The sequence below is a fragment of the Haemaphysalis longicornis genome, unplaced genomic scaffold (assembly GCF_048455015.1).
Source record: "Haemaphysalis longicornis isolate Haplotype H1 unplaced genomic scaffold, Haemaphysalis longicornis Haplotype H1 scaffold_2, whole genome shotgun sequence".
NCBI lineage: Eukaryota > Metazoa > Arthropoda > Arachnida > Ixodida > Ixodidae > Haemaphysalis > Haemaphysalis longicornis.
This window is the reverse complement of record NW_027526295.1, coordinates 258,398,467-258,414,579: the sequence shown is the minus strand read 5'-3', so window position 1 is coordinate 258,414,579 and position 16,113 is coordinate 258,398,467. Positions and strand designations below refer to the sequence as shown.

The window sequence follows — 16,113 nt, the reverse complement described above, 5'->3', positions numbered from 1 at the left end:
ATTTGTCAAGTTCCCGTTTTTGCTTGCACTTCGTAGACTGGCTCAAATTAGCACACTTTTCATCGTTTATCCGGTTGACAAATCGGTAATTATTTTACAAAGCGCGAAAGAAGAAAAACTACCATGCGCGGTTTGCGGCGGCCGCGCCAACTAAGGCTGTGACGTTGGGAGGAGGGGCGCCGTGATTGGACGATGCCCAAGATTAGCAATCACACAAGTTTCGGTTTCGGTTCTGTAAAACATAACCAATGGCGTTGTTGGATGGGCATTCTCAATATCTCAGTAATCATCGTACCGCGCTTCTGCCATGTTGTCGGCTGTAAAATGCACAAGATAAGCCTCCCAGGCCGGCTTGTAGTCGTAGCATTCACTAGCCGAGACCTACGCAGTGCATGAACGCCCTCCGCGTACCCGCAGCCGCCCAAATGTCATGCGCTTTTCCCCCATATTTGGAGCTTGCCTCCCTCATGCCTGTATCGTAAAAAGCGTGTTCGCACCATGCCAAGGGTCTGTTCATTCTGGCCTGTGCGCACTGCCTGCAAGCAGTCGGTGCTTATGGCAACAGCACGCTAACGAGAACTCGCTAGCGCGCCAGTGCCAGCCTGCGCGCGTTTTGTGAACTAGTTCGTGTAGCCAAGAACGTTGCGGCCCAAAAAAAGGTGAACTCAATATAGAAAACATCGTCGGAAAACAAAAAAGTTAACTCATAAAAAAAAAAGCATGTACCCGCGGGGATTCGAACTCGTAACCTGCAAAACATTTGCGGTGACATACCTAACGCCCCAGACCACTGAGCCACGGAGCGGGTCACAAAAGCCTTGCTAATATAGGGTATATATTGCATAACCAGTTTACACTTTTATTTAGTTTTGGCATTTCAAGCAGCTTAGGTGACTATTTGTTGTACTGCGATCGTGCAGTAAGCGTCGCCCGAGTTTCCACAGTAGCTCACGTCTAGCAATTGCATTTCGTAGACGGAAAAGCGTTCGCAGATGCGTAGTCGTGCTGCTGACCGCTGTGCTTGTTCGCCCAGCGCAAAAAAGTGCTTCCCGCGCCCTAGTTTTACGCTGTACGGTAAAAATATCAGTTGATTTTATTTCCTTAGTACCTATATTGACTTCGCTGACTCTTCTCCCGCCTTCAAGAGGCCTTATATTTTCCCAAAGGCACATTCTTCCATTCACAAACGTGTCCTGGCTTCGTTTCAACTAAGCGAACGAATTGCGACCAAGCAATTTTTTTTAACCTCCTTGATTGCGACGACCCGCCGGCGGCCGGCGGACGAAACGCTGGGCCGACTGACTCTGTCGGCCGGGGAGCCGTGCAGTAGCGCAGCCGTGGCGCAGCCAATTGCCAGCTCATCCCCTCCTGACGTCACACGAAAACGCCACAGAAAATGGGCAAGCGTAAAGAGAGGAGGACAGCATTTTCGAATTAGTTTTTCTACTAAATAAAATCGCGTAAACGCGCCTAGAGTGGTCGAAACATGGCCTGGGGACTCCGGACTACAATTTGCGCTAGTAATCCCGCAATGTTTACATATCACTTCAGTGTACCTTTAACCAAGCTCTGTTCAAACCATTCATTACAAGGAAAGTTTACACAAAACAGTTCATAAAACAATTCGGATCACTGCCTGACATTCCCCCAAGGTAGCTTCCACATTTTTAATGATCTTAGTCTGGTCAGTAAAACAGCTGATACAAAATAATCTGATGAATGATGATGATATTTGGATTTTAATGGCGCAAGAACTGAAAAAGTGTGTTGGTGCGGGCTTGTTGGTACATAACTGAATATGGAAAAACAGCGCTAAAACGGAACAAAGAATGTGACAGCGCCCAGTCTTGTCACGTTCTTTGTCCCGTTTTAGCGCTGTTTTTCCATATTCAATGGCGCAAGGCCAACCAAGGGCAAAGAGCACCAAACAAAAGTCATTTCATGAGAGTGACATCAAATTAAAAGTAAAACATTTCAGTAAAAATAAACAAAGTAAAACACAACATAATGAAGATGAGTGGTGTAAAGGGCCAGGTTGTCAAGATGTATAAGATGTAAAAAAAATGTAAAAATGTAAAAGATGTAAAAATTTTACGTCGGTAAGAAACTCAAAAACGCATTTGATCGAAAACATGGGCTCGTCTGATAAGAAGTATGATGGGTGTTGTGGAATATGTCGTGTGTATAGTTGTGGGAAGTGTTCGCGTTGTGTTATGTCAAGTGCCTTGCATTGAATGAGTATGTGGATTACGGATAGGCCCTCTCCACACCTGCTGCACATGGGTCTTGGGGATTCAGTGAGCAGGTGGGAGTGTGTTACATGTGTGTGGCCTATCCGTAACCTTGCCAAGGCAACTTCTGCGTGTCTGTTGTGTGAATCGGTTGTGTATCGTTCCAAGTGTGGCTTTACAATGCGCAGTTGTTGTCTGTCTGTTCACTATAATGTTTTGCCATGTTTTATGTAGAATTGTTTTATGTCTGGTTTGAGGTCGGTGTAGGGTACTGTTATGTGCACCATATTTGTGAGTGCAGCAGCGGCCATTTCATCTGCTGTCTCATTTCCAGCGATCCCCGAGTGGCCTGGGCCCCAACAAACAGTCACCTCAAGGTTTGCGCCATATGCCGACATAATTGTCCTAAGAACAAGATTGATGATGTAATTTCTGGACTTCTTTAGAGATGATAACGCCCATGTGATGCTTAGTCAATCAGCACAAAATGACAGATTTTGAAATGTGACATTTGACAATGTGATTCACAGCAAGAAAGATTCCATAAGCCTCTGGAAGATGCTACAAGTTACATTCATGGTCTCAGAAACTTTAAAATTGGGTCCGTGCGCAGCACATGACATGGCAGAGGCAGTTTTGGAGGCGTCGCTGTAAAATCCTGTACGCTGGTACTTCTCCTGCAGTGACAGAAAGTGCTGCAAAATTGTATTTAATGGTAACCTATTTTTATTGAGTTGGATGAAAGACAAGTCACATGACACAGTGCAAAGGTGCCATGGTGCTATAAAGTCAATGCAAGATGATTTGATGGTGTTTAAAAAGGAGACATTAAGTAAAGCCGCCTCCTCTCTCACTCTTTGTGAGAAGGGAACAGAAACAGATGGGTGATTTAAAAAGAGCTGTGATGTGGATGTAACCATAAAAACAGGTTTAAAAGAATGGTTGTAGATTGATGGTATTTTACAAGCATACAAAAGGTCAAGATAAGTTCACTGGTACTCCAGGCACCATTTGTCGCATTCCACATACAGGCTTTGGACAGGGCTTATACGGAAAGCACCACACAAGAGGTGAAGCCCCAAGTGCAGCACTGGGCCGAGCATTTTTAGCACTGTTTTTATGGCCGACCCGTACACAACACTTCTGTGATCCAAACGAGACCCTACCAAAGAGGTATAAAGGCGCAGCAGGAGTTGTTTGTCTGCACCGTATGATTGGTGAGATAGGACTTTCAGAATATTCATTGTTTTTAGACATTTTTGTTTGAATTGTTTGATGTGAGAGATGAATGAGTTTTTCGTCCATCACCACACCCAAAAAACTTGTGTTCCGTTTTAACAGGAATTGGGTCACCATTGAGATTTATTTCAGGATCGGGCCTTACTCCACGTCTCCTTGAGAACACGACACAGGTACTTTTCGCAGGATTAAGTTTGAAACCATTTTCATCTGCCCAGCGAGAAAGTTTCTTCACTCCAAGCTGGACTTGACGTTCACATATGGATATGTTACAAGATTTAAAAATTAAAATATATTCGTACACCATCCACATACACTGAACAAGAGATCGATGGAGGCAATGCTTTCCGAAGCGAATTCATCTTGACGATAAACAGCGTGCAGCTCAGAACTCCACCTTGAAAAAATAATCTGATGAAGGGCAGCTGTGAGATTGCATAGAATGAATGGGAACCATCCCCCTGCTTAAAGATGAGTAGGCCACATGCGACGTGGAGTAGTCTAAGCAAAAGTTAGCTGAGCTTGCGGCCAATTAAGGTGTGTCCTGTTTAGTTTCCTTTGTTCTCCTAAAATTACAGGTCGAACTAGAAACAATCTTTTTTTTTTTTACCAACAACTTCAATTTTCTTATAAGATCGACTTTTATTCGTGCTCTACATATCTTTGAATAAATACAGCATGTTGTCAGACCCATGGATGACAAGCGAACGTGCTAGCTGGCCAGTCTAAAACAAACTTTTACTTAAAAACTTGGGCGGCTGCTCATTTTCCCACAAGGCCTGGTGCAGTTGAAAAAAGGAAAGTACCATATAAGTCGGGCTATATGTCAAGCTGGAATATAGGTCGACCCCCTTACCTTGCAGCCGAGAAATGGAAAAAAAGTTGCGCACACACCATCGTTTTATTGTGGCTAGCAGTGCTTTTGTGTCCATCACACCACTTGTCAAAGTTCTCTGAGCTCTCGTCCAATGACTGCTTCTGGCTGGCCGTCTCCCACAGCATGTCGTCTTCAACGCCATCTAGAGCATTGCTTAAACAGCCCTTCTGGAAGGCTCGCAACACCATCTCGTCCTGCAGCGAGCGCCAAACTAACGACACCCACATGCAGACAGTCACAAAAAGCGGTCTGCGCAGGTGGCCAGCAGGCGTCTTGAGGTTGTCGCCGGCCAACCATTCGCTGTACTGTGCCCGTACACCATCACTGAAGGCTTATTCAGCACCACGTCCAGCGGTTGCAGGGTGGAAGTCATGCCCTTCGAAATGACGGTGAGGTCCATCTTTCCATCGCAAAGCGCCTTTTCACAGCCGCGGTTAGGTGCCCGCAAAACACGTCTAGCATCCCCATGCTCAAATGCCTCAAGAGTGCACCCGGCCGTCGGTTCCACACAGTCCGTATCCAGTCCAGCATAAGGCCTGCGTCCATGAAGCCTTTTTTCATTTACATGGACGCAGACGTCTGGCAGGAAGGCCTCCGATGGCAAAGTCTTTCTCTTAAAAATAATAAAACGGGGCAGCTTTCTGCTGTCAGCAGCACACGGCAGCTTGACAGTAAAACACGAACGTTTGCTTCCTGTCGAAAAAAGTTACACTTGTTTTGCCCTGTGCTCGCACACCATTGTGTATGGAGCATGTCGAACCACACCGGCATCCCTTCGCGTTGCCGATCTGGCCCAACACATAGTCGTGGTCTTGCCGGAGACGAATTATGAAGCATTGAAAGTTGGCCAGCTTCTCGTCATACTTCTCAAGGAGCTTTTGAGAAATCTGTGTCCTTCGCCGAAGAGCGAAACCTTTTCGTCGCATGAAGCGCTGGACCCAAGAAGCGGAGCCCTTGAACTGCTCCCTAGAAAGTCCAACCTGACGAGCAGTCTCTGCAGCCTTGCAGCGAATCACTTCAGATGTCACTGGACGAGACCTCGCATGATGCTCGGACATGAACGTAGCCACTTTGACTTCCAGTTCCGGGTGCACAGCCCGGAGCCCACGAAATGAGGTCTTGCTACCGCTGCAAGCCAACATGCCCCTTCTGCTCTGGCCAGAATTGAACATTTTTTTCCATGACACCGAACTCGTGCTGAGCCGTCATGTTGCCGTTGGCTTCGGCATGCTCTGCTACTTTTTTCGGGCGCTGCAGTGAACTGGTGGTGAGTGCCAGTACTCATTTTAGTGCGTAAAAAATACCAACGCACAATTACCAACAAAGAGAAAAGCATGAAGGAAACAAAAGAAGATAACGGCACGTTCGATTTATGGCGATGGGAATGATGCCTTAGCGGTTTGGATGGGCTCCATGGGCCGCCCCGGTTGCCAGATTGCAACTAACATTATGCCAGTGACCGGTATATAGGTCAAGGGGTGATTTTTTTGGCGATTTTTTGGGGGAAAGAAACTCGGCCTACGTTCTGATTTATACGGTACAGGCCCCACATGAAGCTCCAGAATTAGGCAAACAATGTATCAAAGTCTGCCAAAAGCTGCAGAAGATTTTAGCGAATGCCCTACACTAGCCCTTAACAGACCATGAACACAAAATAAAGCTTTGTCTAATTTTAAATAACTATACTTTGGTAACTCACTCAGCTTCATTCCAGCCATGAAAGATGATTTTGAACCAAAAAAGTTCAACACATGTTGAAAAACTTTTAAATGTTGCACAACAGGGACGTAATATGAGAAGAAGTGACATGATATAGGTCAGCACTAAAGATGTAATTATCAGTGTGTAAACTTTACATTTGCATTCAAGTGATACAATCAAAAGGAACATTGCGAAAACACACGATTCGGCAGGAGAATAAAAATTTTAACTTAAATTGATCAATTTCTCAGTGACTAAATCATTGCTTGCTTCCAGACAAGGGCTGGGGGCACTATAAACCAAAAAATCTTTCAAATTTTGTCTGGATGGGGTCGAATTAGGCCCCTCGAATTATGGCCCTCAGACCACACCAAAAAAGGATCGGTCTGCTAAGAAAGGGACGCTGCCACAAGTGCCCCTCACCTGGTGGGCTCCCAGTCGTAGTCGGCCCCCCGGCCGCCGCCGCCCCTGCTGTGCTGCTGTGGGGGTCGGCTGTTGTAGTAGAGGGGCTCCTGGTAGCAGTCGGGGTCGGCGTACGTGGTGGCGGCTGGCAGCAGCTGGTGGCTGGTGGAGGCGCTGACCACTCCGCGGGCCAGGTTCTGGGCCCCGTACTGCGATGCTGAGCTGTTGGCATGGTGCATGGAGGCACTTGGGTGTTGCTGCTGCTGCTGCTGCGGCTGGTACGGCTGCTGTGCGGAGGATGACGCCGGGTAGCCCACGTCGCTCGTGTAGTCGCTGTCCTCCGAGATGCCCGCTGCACCAAGAAACGTCCATGTGAAGCCGACCAGAACACAAACAGGTTTGCAAACTCATCACTACTATTCTAACTGCACCTCGCTTGACCAGCTGTGTTTTTTCCTCCTATGTAGTGACTGATTAGTTGTGGAGCTTAAAGGAGTAGTGACACGAAATTTCAAAGCTGAGGTAACTACGTTAAATGCTTCCTTTTTATCAGGAGATTTCTCCCAGCAAAATTGAACAGTAACCGTTCAGTATAACATATTTTAAATCCATTTTAACTCTTGCCCGCACGAGGGAAACCAGAGTGGGCCAGCATGACATCATCTGCTCCTCGCCCCGAACTGCTGCCGCCAGCGCTCCCGCGACGTAGCCGACGCGCTGGCTGAGGTTGGTGCACACTGTTACGCAGGGTGTACACATCATGGTTTTGGAATGACGTCATGCTGCCCAGGGGCGTGGGAATGGTGAAAACCTCGGCCGGCCTGGGCGCGCGCGTGCGTGTCCATACCGGCAGCGGTGCGACAAAAATGGTGACATCACGGGCACCCTCCTGTCATGGCAGCCACTCGACATTCGTTTTGTCAAAGCCGAAACTGACACGAATAAACAACGCCGTAAATGAATGATTGTTTACGCTGCAATCGGTGAGCTGGTAGGCACCCACAGCAGCGGAAAAAAAAATAATACAAAAATTTCATGTCTGTACTAATGCATCGAAGCTACACCTTGGCTATGAGGTGCACCACAGGGGGAGGGCTCTGGATTAATTTTGACTACCTGTGGATCTTTAACATGCGCCAAAATCTCAACACACAGGTGTTTTCACTTTCCGCCTCCGTCAGAAAAGCAGCCACACTGTTGCCGGGACTGAACTTGTGTCCTTGGGCTCAGCAGCCAACTTTTTAGCCACTGAACCCCGTAGCTGGTACTTCGTACATAGTGACTTGCTAATATGGATTCTGTTAAATATGGCCACAAACCATGCCTTGGGATTCGCTGTTCATGTTTTGTTACCCAGTGTGTGGCCGCGCCTGATTATCCTTATCTTCCTTCGGTCATATGCTGCACTTGGCAATCATGTTTGATAAGGAAAGGACATAACCCTCTCATCACTGACCTAGACTGCAGCTGTTGGAGCAAGGATGTTCCCATTTCAATTAGATGTGGCCAAAAAAAATATCGGGGCACCTTCACACTAGTGGCGGGAAGACTGGGCAAATAGCGAAGCTGGAAGCCCCACCTAGCTTATTCTTGGTTGGGCAAAGTTTATGCAAGATTATGCTTGGATACACGGCCAAGCTTTCTACGTGGTTATGCTTCGAGACTCAGTCAAGTTTTCTGCGTGGTGTTGTTGGTAGCCCCCCAAAGAGCAATGAACACTCAGTCATTAAAGCATGTACAGCGTATAAATGCTTACTGGCTTTGCAGTGAAGCTTCAAGAGTAGCAGAGGGTGCAGCGGGACAAGCGTTTCCTAAAAATTTTTTAACTGCCTATGCGGACATGGCTGATTACGCTGGTCACGAGGCAATGGCCATAGTGGTGGTCAACAATCAGGGCAACACCATCGCCTCCTGCTCTATCCGAGCGAGAGACTTGGTGGTTGGAGAAGAGGCAGCCATTGCTTTAGCCAGGGTTGCCTCCACGAAAATCAAGACAATCATCAGCGACTCCAAATCAGCAATTCTAAATTTCTCACGAGGACACATATCAAGGGAGGCATTCGCAATCCTCCTTTCTGGTCTCCACCTCGAAAACCGGACAGGCAAGATCAACTTAATTTGGACCCCCGCCCACTCCGGCCTTGCAGGGAACGAGTCTGCGCACGAAGCCGCTCGAGGCTTTACCGACCGAGAGGACGGCCCTCCCGATGCGGAACTCGTCCCAATGTCAGGCAGGGACAGACTGTTATTGTACAGTGATATCATCGGTCATTACCGTTTAGGCCAGGCCCGCTTCCCACCCGCGCACCCATCCCTCAGTAAACGGCATTCAGTGGTCTGGCGACTGCTACAGACCCACTCGTACCCAAATCCCCTAGAGTACAGCTATTGCTACCCAGGGCGCTATTCCCCCCAGTGTCACAGATGTCAGGAACGAGCGGACCTGGCGCACATGCTATGGCAGTGTCCGAAGGCGATCACAAATGGCCGCACAATCACTAACCGTGAGCAGTGGGAGACCGTGCTGCTCAGCTCCAGCCCGGAAGATCAACTCTGGCCGTCCAGCTGGCTGAGGACGCTGCCAGAGCCCAAGGGCTCATGGCCGACGACTAAGCTACACAGCTGGCAAATTACTCTCTCTCTCTCTCTCTGGCTCGGTGGCCAACGTTCGGCTTGTGTAGTTTTGGCATGTGGGACGCTAATTAAGAAATGGATTAGCATTATCGCTTCTGGGCCTTTTGACTTCTTTCATTTCGGCATTAATTCTCCTCTTTGCAGCATGAAAACTGCATGACTCGTGGCAACGAGCGATAAGGCAAGTTATCCCGCAACACATTTCCAAAGCCGTGCTTGTATCAGTTATATCACGCCTCCCTGCAATGCACTTCCTGCCAGAGTGTGGCAAGGCAAAGCTACGGTAAAGCAGATGTGGCGCGCGCGATAACGTCATTGCTCGGCAAGGTTTTCTTGCACACGCTCACCGGCCCTACCTAAAAGAACACTACAAGATAAACGCATACACAGCTGCCGATGCTCAACCGTGCATGCCACTTTGTTGATTGCTTCATCAAAATTTGTGCTTTACAGTTCATTGTGGAGAACAAGTTCACTCCAACAAACGTAATTTATTAAAATAGCCCTGGATTGTTTTCTGTCATGTGACAACATACACAGCACAAATAAATGAATGATTCTTCTGTGGACTGCACATACCTTGCCATTGTATTTGTAAGTTCCTAATCTTGGAGCTCAGTTTTCAAGCCATCAGCAGCCACCAATGCTCTGCTGTTTTCTATAGGTTGTATTCACTGGCATGCAGTTGCGTGGCACGCATGCCGGTAACCATGTGTGTGTGCCTCCACGCAGGCGCCTTGCATGTCCCCGTTGCTAAGGCGACGTTGTATATGCTCGGCGACTTGCCAGTAGATGTCGCTAGTCTCCAAACTAACAACACATTCACTGCTACGCTACCGTTTTGTCTCAATCTGCATGTGTGTGAAAGCTCACAATTTCCTCGGAAGCATTATTTGGCTTTTGTGCTGATCGCCTCTGCCGTGGGCAAGGTGCTGGCACGCCGGCATCGATATTCATGTTCACAGACAACTGCGCTGGAGCGGAGGCATTTCTTGCATTGTGCCACTTTCCTCCATAAGCGCGCCTCCATTTTTAGACAGTGGTGACGCGGTGTTCTCAAGGGTAAGTAGAACATCACCACGCAATGTCACTGCCATTATTCATATCCATTGACAAACATGGCTGAGAATCAGAAAATAACAGTGCAGACAACAAATGCCAGGGCCTGTTTCTCTTTTTCTTTTTTTTTTCCTGCGCAGGCACGACAGGCACTGTTATGGTGGCTTTCAGTGTTGCCAAGAGAAGAAACTGTCCACTAAACTTTTATGTGAACGTCATCTATACAGAGCCACTTGAGTAGAATGATAGCCTCAGTGTCATCTCTTACAAAAGAAGACAATCTCATGGGAAGTCTTCCTTGCTTCTTTTTTCCCTTGGCTGGGAAAAACTCATGAAAGAAGTTGGCAAATGGAGGGTAGTGGCCTATAACAAAACATTGGCTGCATTCTCCTACATTCTTGAAACAGCTCTAAATGCAACAGCATTCATAAGCGCGGTTCGACAGGAAGAGTTATGAGAGTAACAAGAACTTCAACGCATAGTAAAATGACAAGTCCTATAAGATGGGAATCCCAGTTTATATGTACGTCTGTATATCTGCACGCACCGTCATAATTACCTCCCTTACCCAGCAAACATGAAGCTGTGTTTTTACAGTCAGCTCTGAATAATCTTTAAGTGGCAGCATCAAGGTCATGATCAGGGGTGTGACTGTATGCCATTCCAAGTCCTCTCCTCCTTACTCCTCTAGTTACCGTATTTGCATGATTCTAACGTGCCCCTAATTCTAAGGCGCAGGTAAGTTTACGTAGAAAAATTCGGAAAAAAAAATTACCACGCGCTGATTCTGCCGTGCAGATTTAGAATTGGATTTGGTTGTGTCTAGAGCGCGGTCTGACGGTACTACAATTAATATGTCCGCTATATCAACATCTACCAGCGCTTTGTTGAAAAATGACACGTCTGGCACTACATCACTCTACCTAACATAAACTAACCTTGCCTAAACTAAACTAACCTAACTTAACCTGACCTAACATAAAACAAAAAGCAATCATTTAAAACACCAAAAACTAACCTAGTCATGAAAATTATTCAATTTAAATGTTTAAAGAAAATATTCAAGGCAAGATCCGGTTTCGAACCACCGTCCTTGGCATCGAACCATCGTCCTTGGCATCAAGAATCTATGGTCAAACCCCTACGCCACAATGACAGACGCTCGGAGAGGTGCTTAGTCTTAAATATTCGAACATCTACGAACAGCACTCTAGACCATGGCTGCTGGATGAAAGGCGCACAATGTGCAGACATATTTTAAGGCTAATTTTAGCAAAAAACAGTGTGCGTTAGAATCGGGCAAATATGGTATGTTAGCAATCCTCCCCCTCTCTTGAGGAAATGATAATGACGAGGGTTCTTATGTGCAAAGTTCTAGTTTAAAACTGCGTCTTTATAGCCAGCCATTCGACGCCTTTCCATTCTAAGTCAACTTAAGGCTGCTCAAGTAGGTGTCCTTCCATAATTATGCGTCCACTGCTTTTCTTTAATTCAGTGTTCAAACATGGCTGTGACCAAGGGTGCTACTAAAAGGAGTATTTCAATTTAAGAGTGTGTCTCCTCACAACTTGCTGAGACCCACCTTCGCTTCCATTTGCCTTTAATGCACCTCCTATCAGATTCTAAACAGCCACAGACCTGAGTAATGAATCAGCGCATGCATTCACGCTTGGAAGATGAGGTTGAATCTCTTTATGGAGATTTTAGGTCAAGGACCAGATATCATAGTACTGTGGCACAGCTGACGTCTTATCAACTCTTCGGAGTGCTTGTTGGTTACATTCAATGCGTGTCAAAATGTAAGGTCAGCTCAATTGATTGTTTCACTTTAGGTTCATCAATGTCTAATCAGGAGAATAAAAAAGTAGCTGTCACTTGTTGGCACAACCATCAGGTGCCCCAAATGCTAAAGAGACACAAAAAAAGTCCCCCACATTTCCCCGAGGGGGAGAATGTGAAAGTGCGAATGCACGGTTGTCGGCCCGCTTGCGGCACTTGCGCTCGGCACCCGCAGCCCACCGCCTCGCCGCCTTCTCTTCCATCTCTTCCATCGGGTTTGTAGTATCACGTGTACACCACGCAGTTATCAAGCCGCTATTCGCCCCGAGCGCGAACACAGTCGGCCCCTGGCGGCGGCGGGATGAACCGCTCCTAGTGTGGATGGCGCTCTCGCGTCGTCTGCTTTTTCCCATTGCGTGCGGCGCAAGACACGTGCTGCACACGACAAAACAGCCAATATGTGTGCTCGTTTGGCAGTAAGCAATGACTTAGTTGCCTCTGCTTGCGCATTTCCTCTAGAAACGCAATAATCAGCGGCCTTTGCGGGTTAATGCGCTGGTTTAATTCCACGAAACATCTTTGCCCTGGTCACAGCTTGAGTGTGAAACTTGTTATAATTGATTGATTGTAGGGTTTAACGCGCCGACGCAACGCAGGCGATGAGGCGCGCCGTAGTGGAGGGCTCCGGATTAATTTTGACCACCTGGGGATCTTTAACGTGCGCCGAAATCTCGTACACACGGGCGTTTTTGCTTTTCGCCTCCATCAGAAAAGCGGCCGCCGCGGCCGGGAATCGAACCCGCGACCTCGTGCTCAGCAGCGCAACGCCTTAGCCACTGAGTGAAACTTGTTATAAACATTGCTTCCACACATTGCACTGTTCTTATTGTTGAGTGCAGTCGTCTGCCGTTTCGGGAACGTCTAAGTGTGCTTTTTGAAGGTGGCGTGGTGATTATTTAAAGGATAAAAGTTTAGTACGCGAAACGGGTAAGCAGCGACAAGACCTGTGCATACGCGTGCAAATTCCACACCCTTGTAAAATAGCGCTGTTTTCTTATAGAAAGAAGAAACAAACAAAAACATTTACGCTGCACACGACCCGTGCGCTATCGCCCATGTGTGATCGTGTCCTTCCCGTACCTTTCCTAAAATAAATACCATTTTTCGACAGTCGTTGTTTATACTGAGGAGGAGGAATAAACATTTATTCAACTGTATCGAGTTTCTAATTTTACGTATTATTTAAAATACGTTTCTATGGATGCGCAAGAGTATTTAGGGGGGATTTCTCGGTAAAATTAAGCAGTTGTGAGTTTGCGTCTGTCATGTGGCATTTCGTGTGTCATTTTCATATAATATCATTTTCAAATCCGACATGAATCACCTTGTCCAGAAATGTCTCACTCAGCATAACCAAATGCCTAATATGGTCACGTCTTAACCTCTTAAGGTGGACGTAAGTTTAAAGAAAGAGGAGAAAATGCATAAGATAATGCGCGTTGTTGCCCACATGTGTGAAGGGTGTGTGCCATGACTCGCTGTTTTTTTTTAATTTTTTCCCACAATGCTTGCTTTCAATACAATTTTGAAAAAGGCGAGCCACAATTCCTGGACAATCCCGGACCAAAGGGGGGTTAATCAGTTTTGAAAATACGTACTGCTTTTTCACCGCTACAGAACACGACGCCTAGTGTAGTTTCGATTGTAAGTAATACTGATAACTATAGTTTGGCTTTTCGCGTTACATGCGTTCTCTTCTCGCTGCTCTTGCAACGTTGGCAGGACCCCCCCCCTTTCCCGAAAAAAAAAACTAAATGCACAGAATTTCATTTTTTAACCAATCCTCAAGAATTAAATGCCATGACAAAAGCGATATTCAGTTTACAAAACAAAGTAGTTACCGGGAACCCGTTGCGCTGATTCGCAACGAGAAATAAAAACGAAATGTTTTATTACATCTTCAACAGCGCAACTTCATTTATTGCAATATTTAGGGTTCGTAAGCGACCTTATACGCAAGAATGCAAACACATCTCGCTGTTGCAGGCACCTGTTAGATTTTAAAAGGAACGCAAATTGTCAATATAGCAGCCGTAACAGAAAATTTGTGCTCACTGTGAGGTCCCAGAAGCTTGGTTTGCACACTGTAAACCTGCTTGTCACTTTGCGAAAACCTAGCTAAACATGAGATGCTGACTGCGTGCGTTGACAATTCAATTCGCAAGTTCAGTTGCGACGAAAGCCGTAAATAAGTGATCCGAAACCGTTATTCGTCAAGCCTTCCTTCAGAGTCGTTAAAATTTCATTTAAAAGACCCGTTAGAGCGGTTACATTTATATCTCTGCGCTGATCAAAATTCAGTAATTTTATGTTGCCTTTTGAACACACAAAAAATATCGTAAGCTCTTAGAAAGAATTTCGGGGCAGTTAAGTAGTGTTACCATTTCAGGGCATCCCACAAACGCAAGAATGCGTCATGCTACCAGTGAAAGCGATTGAGATTGCCATTGTAAACTGAATTTCAAAGATCGCCGCTTCCTGATTTGTTTCTATTTATGCTTTTATTGAACGCTCAAATTCATAGTCTGGAAAGATCGAGCTTGCTACGAGCCACAGCGTACAAGTTCATTGTCACAATTACGGCCATTCTGAGATTCCCGATGAGTCGTCGCTTTTTTTGGCGTAGTAATGAAAACTGACTGCCGCTTCCATGCTATACATTGAACGTTGAGGAACCGAACTACATTATACCACTCTTGTTTGCACCTTTCGTGCGCACATACGGGGGAAAAAAGGCACGAAGCGCGCCCACAGTGTGCATTCTTACGGCCGCTTAGCGGAGCATCCACACTAGCAGCGCGACGCTGTCGCCACCTACATGTCGAGCTCGCGGCGAATAACGCCGCTGAGTCGCCAACGCAACGCCGCTGACGACGTAGTTTGAATGCGTTAAAGATATAAGGAGCGTTCCTAACTCTGAAGTCAGCGTGGCTTCCGTGGCTTAGTCGGTAGAGCGTCGCGCTGCGGCCGCAACGTCCTCGGATCGAAACCGGGCGCCGGATGCTGTTATTTTTTATAAAGAGTAGTGGCCTGGCTGGCGCGCCGAGAGAGGGTGTTGCAAGCTGGAGAGTAGGCGAGGGGGGAGAGGAGGCGCTACGCGAGCGCCCTCACGCGTCGGAAATCCGGCGCCGTTGTTAGGCACGCTAGCTAGCTCCGTTGCTAGGCTGCGGACGGACGCTGGACGAGTGATTCAGGGTCGCTTAAGAAGTGCATTCGCACTTAAAAGCCACTATTCAGGACACCTTTAGGACATCATGAAGCAACGCACAGCGAATAATGTCACCGACTAATGTGGTGTTGAAGGTTTATTCCGCTCTGTGCACTGGGTACAGACTCTCGTATCAGATGCAGCACTGGAAGCTGCCGGTGCAAGTGCAAAGTGAACTGGTATAAACCGTTTTAGCCACTTCCACGCTAACGGATAGGTCATCCCGCATGTGCTTTTTCATCCCCTCAGTTACACCGGCTCCCTTTTCTTTCACCAAAGCTGATCTTAACTGATCCTTATTGGCCCCCTCAATCGCTGGGGCCTTTAGTTCGCCACCCCATGATTCACTTCCCTAGCTCTTTGTAAAAGCTGCCTCATTCATGGCTGTGTTGGACAACGTCCTCATTGGATGCCCATCAGGAAAGCCCCAATGCTTTGAGGAACCCCCAACAAAGGTTTCCAAGGGGAGTCCACCATGGGAACAAGCTCATGAATTTTCTGCTGCACTGATAAGTGGGCCATTATATTGTGTTATCATTGTGTTATCATGCCACTGCTTGGGTAGAAAAACTAGAAGCAGGTCCCAGAATTTTTATACTGGAGGGCACCATACCATTTGTTGCACATTTTGTCATAAAAATTTGAATGAATAACAATTTCACACATCATGATAATTCTTTTTCTGCTTAACTCTAGAAAACACGATGACTAAATGCAGAGATCAAGTGGCACATCAATGAGGGTAATTTTTCTTCGCATTTGGCTCTAAAAGGTGCAATAAGAAATAGAAGCTTAGAGCATGAGTGGTGCCTGTTCAGTAAGTGCAGCAGGGCTCCCTTGTAAGTTTGCGCCTTAGCGCCATTCCAAAAAGTACTTGTCGCACAACCTTCCTTTCTTGCCACCTTCATTTTGCCCCGGGCTTT

At 46.8% G+C, this 16,113-nt stretch overlaps 1 protein-coding gene across 2 annotated transcripts in view; it reads right to left on the bottom strand.

Annotated features, from left to right (window-relative positions):
- The window catches only part of LOC144170477 (protein unc-13 homolog B-like), a 343,140-nt gene that overhangs the window by 304,439 nt on the left and 22,588 nt on the right, over positions 1-16,113 (bottom strand). For both annotated transcript variants that reach the window (XM_077700308.1, XM_077700307.1), the window contains exon 8: positions 6,472-6,802. In XM_077700308.1, the coding sequence (XP_077556434.1) occupies positions 6,472-6,802 (331 nt within the window). The remainder of the gene's footprint in view (positions 1-6,471; positions 6,803-16,113) is intronic.